The 14,476-nt window shown below is 31.8% G+C and overlaps 1 protein-coding gene across 1 annotated transcript in view; it reads left to right on the top strand.

The window, feature by feature from the left end:
• PIK3C2G (phosphatidylinositol-4-phosphate 3-kinase catalytic subunit type 2 gamma) overlaps positions 1–14,476 on the top strand; it is a 344,412-nt gene that overhangs the window by 10,224 nt on the left and 319,712 nt on the right. The window contains 1 exon segment of the mRNA XM_088025563.1: positions 2,939–3,053. Coding sequence (XP_087881689.1) covers positions 2,939–3,053 — 115 coding nt within the window.

Genomic DNA, 14,476 nt, shown 5'->3' on the forward strand with positions numbered 1-14,476 from the left:
GTCATTGTGTCTAGTGTTTGAGATGTATAGTAGTAAAGAGGATGTCTATTCTCAAGCATATTAAAAATGTTTATGAGAAGGAGGAAGTGGAGATGGAGGAAGGAGTGAAGTACAGAGGAAGAAGGAGAACGAAGCAGAGGAGAAAGGACACGTTCAAGAAAACACACAGAGCTGCACATGCCACTGTTGGGAGGAAAACATTTCCTCTATCCACTTATATTTGAAGGGGGTGGGGTGGTGGCTGTGACTTAGCTGACAATAGATTAGTAGGAGAAAAGGCAAAGTTATTTACACATGCATGCAGGGGTTACTTGTCGAATACCCAGAGGTAAAGGTTTATATACCAATTTAATATAAAAGTATATGTGTGTGTGTGCAGGGGGTGTCACCTGGAACTTCAATAGGAAAATAGGAACTATATATATGTATTCATGATAGTGGATGGGCAGTCTGTCTCCTTCCTGGAATTTGCAGGAAATTCCCTCCGAAGGAAGTTAATGGAAGCTGTATTAGGGAGTCTCTGCTTTAGTCAGATAAAGAAAGTTCAGATAAGATTTCAAATATTTTCACTTTGAAATAATCTTTACGCCAAAACTGTGATCCTTTCACCACTTTATATAAGTGTTTTACTAGTAAATACAGATGTGCTATAAAGAACAAAATAGTGTATCTGAAGAATATATCAAGAATGACTTCAACAAAAAATAGAAGCTGTTCCTAGAAATTTAGGGAATAATGAAATCTAGATAAATAAAGAGGAGGAGATGGGTGAGGATAAGGCATTTTCATCCAAAGAGAACAGTTTCCCCAAGACTGAGGAAATGGAATCCTTTAGAGAATTACGTTTTTTGAGCAAAGAATTCTGTGTTCCATAATCTTCAATTATCACTTCAGTGAAGATGATTCCCTTGTCCTTATTTCCAAGGACAAAATTGCTCTAGAGTGTCCTTCCTTTCAGATTTAGATGATTCATGGTTAGAACTCTATTAGGAGGCCGTTTGTGACCTGCCAAGTGTTGGAAGTAGAAGTCAGTTTGCAGAGATTAAAGAGTGATTGAGAATGGTTTACAGAAGTTATCTACTTTTTAAAGAAGTTTGGCAGTAATGAGATGGTTAAAAATATACTATCTTAAGGGAATGAAATGACGGGAGATTTTATTGGAAGATTAAACAGAAACAGAAATTTTAAGAAAAAACAAAAGCATCTTTGGAGTGGAGAATATTGAATATATAAAAGAAAAGGGACTTAATTGATGGAAATGGGACCTAGTATAAGGAAAACAGAAATTAAGAAGTAAGATACAGCAAAAAGCAATGATTCTTATATCTCAAAAGATGGGTAAAGAGGTAGAGGATTATGTGCAAAAAACTAGAGAGCCAAATTAATTAAAATGAACTGGTGTTTCTGGGGATATTTTCTTGCCATCATATACTGGCAATATTCTCCCTTCCTTGTCAGAGCCCTTACAGTCACGATTTTGCTGTGGCCATATTTTCTTCTAGCTTCCAACACCATTTCAATCATTATTCCCAAGCAAGAGAGTATTTAAGATACCCTCTGCCATGTCAAACCATTAACACAATCCTTAATTCCATGATGATATTTACCATTTTTTCTCTGACCATTTCTTAGAAAATACCTTGATCTACCATAAAACCCACATTTTAAAATCCAGCATTATTCTCTTCCCCCGTTTTTTTGTGGCAGGTCCTGCAATATCAGTTGCACTACATTTTGTTAGCCAGTTTGTGTCAAAAACCTTTTCTTCCAAACAAAAATGTATGGACGTAAAAGAAGCTATAGCAAAATAAAGACATAATTGCAAATTAAACACAACTCAGATGAATACAATTGAGAGTTTGCAGTATGCTGTTCAAATTCCCACTGGTTAGGGGTGATAAGTACAGTTTGTTTGCACTTGCTTCATTGATTGAGACCATGAGATCACACTCAAAGCATGGAGATATATAGATATAGATATAGATACAGATATAGATATATAATTTTCAACTATCATCATTTATGGTTATAAATGAGCCCTGTACTAGTTGTCATTTATAATTAGGAAAATATTTAATAGGCAAATATTACTGTAGCAAGTCAGTATGGTTCTGGACACTATTAAATGGCATATGTATGTAAGAGCTTAGTGGGGAGATTGTGGAATGTAAAGACAAAGGAATTTACCTTATAGTATGCTTACATTTTGAGCTCCATAGAAGGTAGAGAAAAAAAAGCACATGTTCATTAAAGTTATTATAATGCTGTCCTAGATGGAAACTTGAGTGATTCCCACATGGGAAAGGAAGAACAATAAGCTTGGAGACTTAGAATCATTGACAGCACAGGCTTTGGAATCTGACAGATTTAGGTTAGACTCTTGACCTGCCACTTATCACTCACTGAATCTCCTAAGTCCCTATGAGTAACCACAATAGAATACATTTTTTTAAAAAATTTTATTTACTTATTTGAGAGACAGAATGAGAGAGAGAGGCAAGAGACGGAGAGGGGCAGAGGGACAAGCAGACTCCCCTCTGAGCAGCCCAATGCAGGGTTTGATCTCAGGACCCGAGAGATCACAACCTGAGCCGAAATCAGACCCTTAACCCACTGAACCACCCAGCTGCCCTCACAGAATACTTTTTTATGCAGAGCCACAATGTATTAAGATTTTAACATGAAGAATACAATATCTAGCTCTGTCAGTAATATGAAGACAGACTGATTAAAGAAAATGCAAAGAATTGTTTTTCAAAGTATCTCCAAATTTAACCAGACTAATAAATGAGATGCATCTCATTTTAACTCCTCTTGATGGAGCTAGACAGTTAAAATAGTTCATAATATATATATCTTTTTTTGTGCTCAAAACTTTTATCCCAGCCAATATATGATAAGCTCTTATTAACTTTTTATTATTCACCTTTGTTTTTAGCTAATTATCTTGTCAAAGACCTAACAGCAGAGATTCTACATTTTTGTACAAATGACCAGTTATTCCCCAAAGATCATCTTCTAAGTATATGTGGCTCTGAAGAATTTTTGCAGAAGTAAGTATCTTATTAAGGTAAAATTTGATCATTGTTATAACCTATGCTAAGGCAGTTCTCGCTTCGGCAGCACATATAATAACCTATGCTAAGGCATACTTCATTTTTTTCCTTTAAACATACTTTGTACAAACACCATACTCTTATAACCAATATAATTAAATTAATTTTGCCCTTTTTAAGGTGAATTCAAAATTTTATGACTCATGGCAACAGTCTCATTCTCGGTTTTATTTAGTATTTTGTGTATTTATGGCAACATGTATTTAAGTGACCTGTGATCAGGAGGGTGATATTCTCAGGACATGGAAATTTCAGTTTTGAAACCAAGAAAATCCTAGGCAAAACAAGTCACTGTAATAAAGCTTATTAGAACTGATCACAATTTTTTAAAAGTAACAAATTATTTTGTAATAAGTAATTTTTGATTTGGAATAATATTAGTATGTTGATTAAATGCTGATTTTTAAAAATCACAGAGGGTTTCAGTATGAGCATTATAACATTTTCATAAAAGAGTAACCTTCATTTCTTTAGTCAGGCAGCTCTTATAACAATTAGAAAAGTCTAGGTAGGTCAACTGCAAATACTTATTTGATAGAAAACTCACTTTCTCTTATTATATCACAATTATGACTATTCTGAAATTTCTTAAAGACCAACCTTGGAAATATAATACAATTTTAAGAGAGGAGATATTCCTTTGCTTTGTCTGCAGTTATTCTAGATAGTAAAGTCATAAACTAGTCAATGAAGTGAATTGTCATTTACATTTTTCCTTTGTGTTTCCACAAGTGTCTAAAGAATGACAACAGTCTCATGGAAGTCAAAGTGTATTTCGTTTCAGATACTCGTTGTCACTGTCATTATTATTCCATCATAAATGTATGTGAAAATTTGATGAATTTAACAATATTATCAGCAAATCCAGTCCTTTATTGTGCAATGTTAACTGTGAGTGACTTTTAAGACTGAATATTTCCCTTTTTGTAATCCCAGTTATAACAAAATAATAATAAAGATTTATATGAAATCACAGATGTTTTTGTACTGAACTCACAGATACCCCCTTCTTTCTTATCTATTTGAACCTGTTACCATACCCAACGACTAGGCTGCTACATTCTTCCAACATATGGTTTTTGAAAGTATATCCAAAGAGCAAGGAGAAATACTTTAGAAATGTAACCTTACACTGAATACTCATTAAAATTCATCTTCTGAATGTATATGTCTCCAAATGTACATCCGGACTTTGGCTAATGTCAAACATTAGATACAAAAAATTAGAGACATTGTTAAAATTATGTATTTAGTATTATCAGTAGGAAATATCATCCCACAAGCAAAAGTGTTAAAGAGATAGAAATTTGGAAGAGTATAATGTGCACAAATTTATAATGGACCTTGTCTTAATTACCGTTTCAAATGTGTAAGTCATCTATAATTAGCTCAACTGTTGACTGGTAAAAATGTATATATCATTTTGCTCTTTTTTCTTATTAATATGAACATAATAGATTTCTAAAATATTTTATAGTCATTTGTTTCTAACAAAATTTCATTTACCTGGGTTTTTATTAAGATAGTAAAGTTACAAGTATTGGTACAGATTAATTATAGTAATTTTTCCCTACTGGAATTTGAAAGATATGTATATATCAGGGATTTACTTACTATTTAGGATTAACATCCTATGTGTTTGGTATGACTTTTTAAAATAACATAACATTCATTATCATTCTTTCTAACATCTAAATCATTCAGTTTTTTTTTGTTTGTTTATTCTCTTGCAATTTGTCTAAAAAAATATGTCCTAGGGGCTCCTGGGTGGCTCAGCTGGTTCTCTCTCTACTTATCCCTAGCTCTTTCTCTCCTTCTATCCTCCTCTCCCACTCTCTCTCTCTCTCAAAAAAAAAATAATAATAATAAAAATAAATAAAAAACCATGTCCTTAAATACTTGGAAATCTTCATAATGTTCTTCTATAGAGGGAACACAGGTAACACATAATAAAGTTAATAATGTAATAGGTAATAATTTAGACTCAACAGTTATAGTACTATGTCTGGAGTATTTGACTAGCTTTGATTGTAATAATAATAACCATTCATCAAGTGCTCGTTATTTGGTTACCTCATATTGGGTAGACCTCTAAGTCTTATGATATTATCAGTATGTTAGATACTGTAATTACCCTTGTTTTACAGACAGGAAGTCTGAGGCTTTGTTTAAGATCACAGTTTAAGCTGGTAGAGTGAAGCCTGAATTCAAACCTGGGTTTGGCTGTTTGCCCTGGGTCTGAACTATGAAACAATAGTGCAAAAGCTCTTGAAGGATATACAAGAAATAGTAAATAGGTTCTTCGTGCTGGAGCACAGGGTGAAAAATATGTGTAGTTTCTTAGGTGTCTGCAGGAATGGGGTGCAGAGATTGTATTAGTCTACTTCAACTCCTATTGAAAACTGCACACATATAAAACATTTGGTTAATCACTGAGAATACAAAGGTAAGTTATATATAATCTTTGCCCCATCCCTTGCCTAAAAATTCATAAAGCCCTGTAATGCTCAATCATGTGGACAGTATTAGCATTATTATAATCCAAATACTTGTAGATCACAGAGGGATTAATAGCAAGAATATGGGGACAGTGCAAAGAAAAGTCAATGATAAACTTGTATTTAAAGAATAAATACTGAGGAAAAAAAATCAGTACCATGTGATAAAATGTTAATGGCCTTAGAATATATAAAATACACTTAAATTTTGTTCTTAAAAAATAATTACCAAGAAAAAACAGGCTAAGAATGTGAGTAGCATGAATAGAAATTCAATGGACAAGAAATTATTTAAATATTTTAATAACAAACATCCAATTAAAACAATGAGATACCATTTTTGCCCATCAAATTCTTAAAATACTTATGATGAAATTCAGTTGGAAATGGACAATATATAAACAGCTGCTAGAAATATATATTGATATAACACTTACTGAAGAGAATTTTGTCAAACATGTTAATGGTCTGTAGAAACGTGTCTAAAACTGATAGATCATCTGTGTTTCAGCAATTCTGCTTCATTGAATATTTCTAAGTAACAATCATAATAATACAAAAAGACTTAGTTATAAAGGATATTTACCATAACATAATTTCTAGTATTAACAATAAGAAGAACAAAAACTGGGAAAAAACTAAATCTCCAATAGTACTCCGAAATAGAGGTAAGATAGGTCATGAACATAATTTTATTATAAAATGACATAGAATTTATAAATTATTAAAAATATAGCATCATATGTCTTAAAATGAAAACATGCATCATAGTTCTTAAGGATGAAAAGGTATCTTTTCAAATCATGTTTAAATATATTAATTTTTGTTAAAACAAGTGTATTTCTATTCAGAAAGTAAGAAGAAATCTTTTTTTAAAAAAAGATTTTATTTATTCATTTGAGAGGGAGTTAGAGCGTGCCGGAGCACAAGCCTGGGGGGGAGCGGGGAGAGGAAGACTCCCCGCTGAGCAGGGAGCCCAACGCAGGGCTCTATCCCAGGACCCCGGGATCATGATCCCCGCAGAGGGCAGACACTCAACCAACTGAGCCACCCAGGTGCCCCCAAAAGAAGTCTTATACACTAAAATGTTAAAGTAGTTGATTTCACCTTGAAAAAGAACAATACAAATTATATTTATTTATTTCATTTTAATTTACAAAACTCCGATAAACCTGCCTTTTTTGCTATCAAGAGATTAAGGAAATAAATAATTTCTCATGGAGATGAAAATAATAACAGTAAAATAACAGCAAAATCTACTTCCCTTATTAAAAGTCTTTAATGGACTAGAATTTTCACAAGTAGTACCATTCATTCTCATATAAGAAAGCATTATCTCCATTTTACAGATGGGAAAATTGAGGGTAGGAGAAAATAATAACTTATAATAATAAAATAACAAAATAATAAGGTTACAAAATTTGGAAGCAGCAAAGTCAGGATAGCACAAGTTTATCTGGCTCTGAAGCCCGAATCTTTCTAATACATAACAAAGTCTCCTTCATAATAAAGGGCCACTTTAAAATAAAAATTAATAGGGATAATGTTTCATTGGGGAAAATGACCAGTTACTTGGGTTGTAAACATGGGTTTATAATTCCGCACACAGCATTTAGGTCAAACACAAGGAAATCATAACTTGTAGAACACTCATTTTCTGACATATTTAAATTTTTAACAATTTTAACCAGAAAACATTTAGAAATGATTTGACTAAAACAAAGGTAAATCATAATCACCAAAGGTGAGCTTGTTAAATTTCTGATTAGACTAAAATTTTCTTTTTGGAATTTTGAGACTCTTTAAGCAATAAATATTATCAAAACAAATTCTGCCCACTATTGATAATGCTACTCTATTACTGTTGCTTTGGCAAAATGAGTTTAACTTCCTTTAACTTCAATTTCTTTATCTTTTAAAAAAATTATTTTTAATGCATTGTTCTACTTTACAAATGAGCCATAGGATTACATTTTAGTAATCTTTAATTCCAAATGTAAGAATTTTATTAAGCCCCTACTAATCTTTTCAGGGTGTATGGATTGCTTTGAGCTCCAGAGAAGTGTAGGTCTAAGTAAATTAAAATATTATGTGGTTGTTCAGATACAGTGAACTTAAAAGTAGAGAAGTATTCTCTCTTCCCCTGCCCCAACAAAAAACCACTATTATTTTTGAGGGATGATTTAGAAATTTTTTTCATTTTAAATTCTCCTTATGTTATCAGAACTATGCTTTTCAAACTGTTCTGCATTATGAAGATAGAGATAAATTATATTTAGTTGCTACTTTTGCCATTTCTCATCTATTTTAGACTAGGTAAGGGCAAATCCTTAAAATGTAAACTCCTTGGTTTCTTCCAGTCAGTATATTTGTCTGACTATTCTAAGACTTTTTGTCATCACAATTAATGTCAATGGTCTAGATGCTTTCTCATAACTTTGTTAATCGTGTATTTATGATGCTCTATTCATATTTCCTCCTTAAGTCATACTTTGTTATTTCATTGAGCTCACCTGTCTTTAGAGGCCCAAGGATATTACTAACCTAATAATTTGGACTCTATGAAAAAAAAATTTACACATTTTTCCAAAACAGTACATTGAACAAAACTGAATTTAATAAACAAAGCAATTAAGATACTATTTCTATTCCATAACCTATTGGAAAATTAAGAAAGATAACTTTTCTAGGAAGTACAAATTCTCTTTTTTATATGTCAACTATATTATTATGGCAACTCATTTATAACATTCATTCTAATTTAGTATTACCAACTTTTTCTGTAAGTTAAAACATTCCATCTTCTCTCTCTCTCTCTCTCTCTCTCTCTCTCCCTTTCTCCTCCCCCCCCACATTGCTCTTGCTCTTGCTCTGTCTCTTCCTCTCCCTGTTCAATGTTTCCATAAATACAGAAACTCACTTTAATAGCATGTCTCTATAACTATTCTCAAAAATGAGAGGGTTCCTGACCTCTTACGCCTAGATATCATGTCTTTACCAGATGCTTCAATTGTATCAAATAGTTTCATTAACTACAGTATTCTCCTCAAAAACTGCTTTCTTTATACATGGTTTTAAATAATATATTATGAACAAAGAAAAAACTAAAGAATTAGGTCAGAAACAATCAATTTTCTCATAGGTTCAAGATAGCTTAATACAAAATGGTCAGCATTATGAAGTATGGAATACAAAAACTGCAAATTAGAATCTGAATAAATTAAATAGAGAAGTAATAGAAGGATAAAAGGAATCTTGTACATTCAAAAAATATTAACATCTTCCATCATGTTCCTGGTCTGTTGACCCCAAATTAATTACCACAGTAGGAAATGTCCTTGGTAATTTCATTTCCCCTTTTCCCATGATCTTATCCAGTAGGCAGACCCCCATCAGGCTAAACAATGGCAGGCTTGAGGACAGGACCTATCCACTACTATCTCTTTTCTTCCCTGTTAGATGCAGTACAGATATAAAACCCAAAGTGTGCCTGCTTCTGCTTTCCTTCTAGGGAGTAACAAGACTCATATCTTCACCTACTCTTGTAACCATCTTACATGAGCTTTTTCTTCATAAATATATTTGTAATATATGAAGTATAATTTTACTTCACAATTGTACCCCTTAGTATCTAGCCCAGCATTTACTGGGAGTGCAGGGTTTTCTGTTTCTTACTCCTAACCTATGTGATATAAGTAATTTCTTCTCTCAAAAGTCTTGCTATGTGTTTTACTTTCTAATTCAGCTCAAAAACAATGTTTCTTAGGCACTGTGTGAAACAATAACATTTACTGCACTTAAAAGCTTTTTGTTGAATAAATCATGACTGCACTGTCAGTAGCAAATCACAAGTGCTGCATAAGAAGAAACCGAATAATCTTTCTTGAAAATTCTGCTTGGGCCATTTGTTTACAGTTATGACCAGGTGTTATATTCTTGATTTAAACAAAACAAAACGAAACAAAACAAAACAGTTCTTTATGATTTAATTGACTTTTGCCAAGGAATGCTAGAACCCAGAGTGCTAAAAAATGTAAAAAGAAAAAAGAAAAACAAAACCTATGTAATTAAAAATCTTACTTTGAAATTGTCACATACATTCTTAAATCTAAATTTAAAAGGCAGTATCTACCTCTTTATTTATCAGCAGCATTGATTAGTTTGATCTGGCTAACTACTTGGGAGTCTCTTTTCTCTCTTCTGAACTTTCCTAGTAGAGAAAATGTTGAATAACCTTTGATTAGAGTGAAAAGTCCTCTTTGAAAATTAAATCTAATTAGAATTTTAAAATAATCTTCTTTAAAAAACCTACTGTTTAAAAAAATTAGCTAATCTCATGACAATTTGTATTAATTTGTTCTTTAAACATTTGATTATAAATTGGAATTGTTTTATTCAAAGTAATCAGACCATTAAATACCAGTAAGGAAAAGGCCAAGTTATATAAAGTTGAAGCTATATAAAGTTTAAACTTTATATGTAATGATTATACTCACCAGCAGTAAAAACTGGGTTGTATATATCCCTGGGGGTAAAAAATGAGTCTCTTTCTTCTTAATAAAATTAAGGATTCCATTTAGCAAACTTGAACAAATTGATTATTTTCAGCATATTTGGAACAGCCTAAGATTACCAATATTATAATTGACTCTTTTTAGCTTTTTAGACTTAATTTGGTCAAACAAATAGCTTAAGGTATTTTTCTCTTTTACATAACTTTGCTCTTCCTCTTATAAATCACAAAATCATGTCAGAGAATTAGAAAAAAACATGTCATAACTTTCAGAGCTCTCACATATAATAATAAAAGTTGTGTTCTGTTAATAAATCATTCATTAAGAGTATCTTGAGTTACTTCAATTCAGTTATTAGATCTCCTTCAGAGTACTTTTCCTAACATTTAAAAATTAATTTTGGCTCCTATCTTTAATAAAGAGATAGCTAAAATAATGATAATAATAATATACTGTATAAACTTGCATTTGGTTTTAACCAATAATTCTATACTAGAACAAATGTCCTAATATGTGAATACTCTCTATATAACTTCATTTGAAAGCAATTCCCCAAAGAAAGAGCTTGTGCTAAATAAAGGTTGTTTGTTATTAAAAGCTACAGGTAAGAATTATAGCATATTTCAGAACCAAGTTTTCTAAAAAGCTTTGTAATGCTTATACACGCATCATAAACCAACAGACTTGATTCTTTTTATCAAGTTTTTATAAAAGATATTATAAAAGTTTTATCAAGTTTTTATAAAAATAAAAACCTGTTGCATGATTTTTTTCAAGGAGACAAAGAAAATCAGAACTAAACAAAGGTATATAATTTAATTTCATTATACCAAAACTATAATAATCAATAGGCAGCTATCAAGCTATTTTTGTTACTCAAAAACATTTATTTCTAAAAACTAAGAAATAGAAATCCCACTCCCACCTTCCACAAATTTTGAATCAACTGAAGTTCTATTTTTCTTAAATAAGGTAAAGGAATTAGCTGGAGAATATGTGAATTGCATAGTATTTCAAATTAGCCAGTATCATCTTAATGAGGCCTAAGTGAGTTATTTTAAGTTTAGTTCTTGAATGTTTTGTATTAGTAAAGTCTAAAGAATGTTTCTCCTCTGGAAGTTTGTGGGAAAAATAATGAAACCTTTGAAATGGGATAAGATCTGTATTTTTTATTTTCTTGAGTTGGTGACTGTATTACAAATTTTGCACACCATATCTCCAAAATAACTCCCTGGAGTTTAGTATACATTTTTGCAAAGGACACAAAGTTCCACATTCACCAATATGTTTCCTCCTTATTTACTTTCTATCTTATTTATTTAAATTGTTGTGCTATTATTTGTCTTTTGTGAATGCACAGCTTAAAAGAGGGCATTGTAAACTTGAAAGTTGTTAAAATATTTCCTCTACATTAAAAAAATTGAATTTAAGAAAGTATGTGTACTATATATGTAAAGAAATACAACCATATTCAAGTGAAGAGGCATGAGGGATAGTTGCCTTTTTACAAGCTGGAGGGAATTCTTTTTTTTTTTTTAAGATTTTATTTATTTATTTACTTACTCATTTTTCTGATGTAGTGTTCATTGTTTGCATATAAAACCCAGTGCTCCATTCAATATGCGCCCTCTTTAATACCCATCACCAGGCTAACCCATCCCCCCCAACCCCCTCTCAGTTTGTTTCTGAGTCCATAGTCTCTCATGGTTCATCTCCCTCTCCGATTTCCCCCCTTCATTTTTCCCTTCCTACTATCTTCTTTTATATATAATAATGTATTACTTGTTTCAGAGGTACAGGTCTGTGATTCATCAGTCTTCCACACTTCACAGCGCTCACCATAGCACATACCCTCTCCAATGTCCATCACCCAGCCACCCCATCCCTCCCACCCCACCACCCCAGCAACGCTGTTTGTTTCCTGAGATTAAGAATGCTGGAGGGAATTCTTAAGAAAAAAACGGGGCAACCGAAAAGAAAGGTTTAGATCTCTTAGGTGCAGTTCCGTCTTGAATTGTAGCTGCTGGGATCAATTTATGTCCCATAGCGGGTCCCTATTCAAAACCATGACCCTCATCTACTAAACACCCTGTGGCTGTGAGCCCTAGTTTTAGAATAGTCTCTCTAAATCATGAAGTTTAACTTGTCCTATTCATGGTTTCCCTGAAAGCAAAATAACAATAAAATTGAGGAGCACTGATTGAGGAAAACAATGTACACTGATCTTTATTTATGTTGAGTAGCAACAAATAACACTTTAAGCATAAATCCATGGTGTTTTCGTTGTTTACAAAATTTACTAGAATTAAGGATTATGATAGATGTAAAATCATCAACATTTTTAAGTGGCAAATACAAAAGGAATGTATGTCTGCACAGAATACACATAAGTATTTGAAAAATATTCTCTGGAGTGCTACAGTATTATTATTTTAATATTTTGTTATATTTACCTTACATCTCTTAGTCAACCTAAGTATTAAAAGGAAGATTAATTGTTGAATTTCCTTAAAGAAATATCTTTAATAGCTCTCAGCAATCCTGGCTCTCAATATTTATAAAATCAAATGGACTTATATTTTTTTCCTATATATGACTATAATATTTCACAATGCATCTCTGTGACTACTTCTTACATACAAGAATGAAGAATATTTAAACCTAACTAGGTGGTCCTATAAAAAAGGATATGTATTTATTCCAATAAAAGAATGTTTGTAAATGTGAGTTTACAAGGAGTGCCTATCCTGATGGGAATCAATATTTGTAGGTCCAACATTACTCAGGATGTCTTTTTGCCCATAAGATAAATTTGAAGTATTCATTTTTTGGTGTTAGGTAAAGTCATTAATCTCTCTTTATATAAACATACTGCTATAGAAATACTTTAAAATAACATGAGCTACTTATGAATAGGAAATAAAAGTAATTATGTGCAAGGATTCAGCTTTTGGTGTTTAAATCTTAAATGGCAGGTATACCCATAACAGTTCCTAAGATAGTAGCTAACAACACACAGCTGGAATCAAAGATTTGTTGAGGGAATAAATAAATGGATGTGCAGAATTTTGATTTACTAGTATATATGAGGAAAAAACCTAAACTTTTCCTTGTATCATAAAGATTCAGTTCATTTAACAGCCTATTTTCTTACATGATTATCAAATAAAACTACTAAGAACCTATATTTGAAATGTTACCAGATTGAGAAAAACATCTAATGTGTATAATCTGAAGTAGATAATTCCAATATTCACATTATAAACATAGCAATACCTAATGTGGCCATTTCTCTTAGTGCTCAAATCCTGTTCTCCATTATTACCCAATTTAGCAGCAATGTTTGTTTCTCTTTCTCTTGCTATGGTAGGCTTTTTTCCTATCTTTTCTGATACCTAGAGTCATCTAACACTAACTGATTTTTCCTTATTCCATTCACTCATTAAATTCTATATACCAACCTTCTTTCTATTCTTTAATGCTTTGTTTTCTTTTTCTTTCTTCTCTTTCCTCTAGATGAGCTCTGTCCAATGGAAATGTAATATGGGCCACATAATTATTTTAAGTTTTCTACTAGCCACTTTAAAAACATATAAAAAGAAACTGGTAGAAATAAATTTTAATACAATATTTTATTTATTTAACTCAAATATTTTATTTAACCAAAGTGGTATCATTTCAACATGATACATGTAATCAAAATTTTAAAAATATTGAGATGTTTTACATTCCTTTTCTGTGCTAAATCTTCAAAATTCAGTATGTATTTTATGCTTAGAGCGCATCTTAATTCAGACAAGTGACATTTTAAGTGTTCAACAGCCATATGTGTCTAGTGGTTACTATATTGGATAGTATAGCCCTAGATCATCATAAACAAATTGACCAAAATGGTGGTCTCATCAAGTAGAGTGATGGCAAAGTGGTGAATAGTAGTTTATAGCTCTTAGAAAGCATATGGTTATTAGAGACTCTATAACATCAGAGACTTAATCTTAAGTGACAATTCTAGCACAATAATAGTTTTTGTTATTGCTAACACACATAAAAAGGACTGTTAGTATTTTAAATATGATATCTGAAAAAATGAGGTACTAAGTAAAATCTCAATATAACATGTTCTGTAACATAAATTAGCTTACCCATAGATGTCACCTTAATACATGTAAAACATTCTGGCATATTAATGTTTTGTTCCACTAAAAACAGTGGCTAAAAGTAAAGTACACAGGAAGCTGCTGAGAGTGGACAGTATTGTACACAGTGACCAGTGGCCATTCACCAAAAGTGAATTTTTTTTTCTCAACTCAGCCTCAGGCTCTGTCTTGAAAATGCTTACTGCAGAATT

Source organism: Eumetopias jubatus, unplaced genomic scaffold (genome assembly GCF_037043125.1).
Source record: "Eumetopias jubatus isolate StellerSeaLion01/CBP00866 unplaced genomic scaffold, mEumJub1_p1.0 scaffold_8, whole genome shotgun sequence".
In the NCBI taxonomy this organism is placed as follows: domain Eukaryota; kingdom Metazoa; phylum Chordata; class Mammalia; order Carnivora; family Otariidae; genus Eumetopias; species Eumetopias jubatus.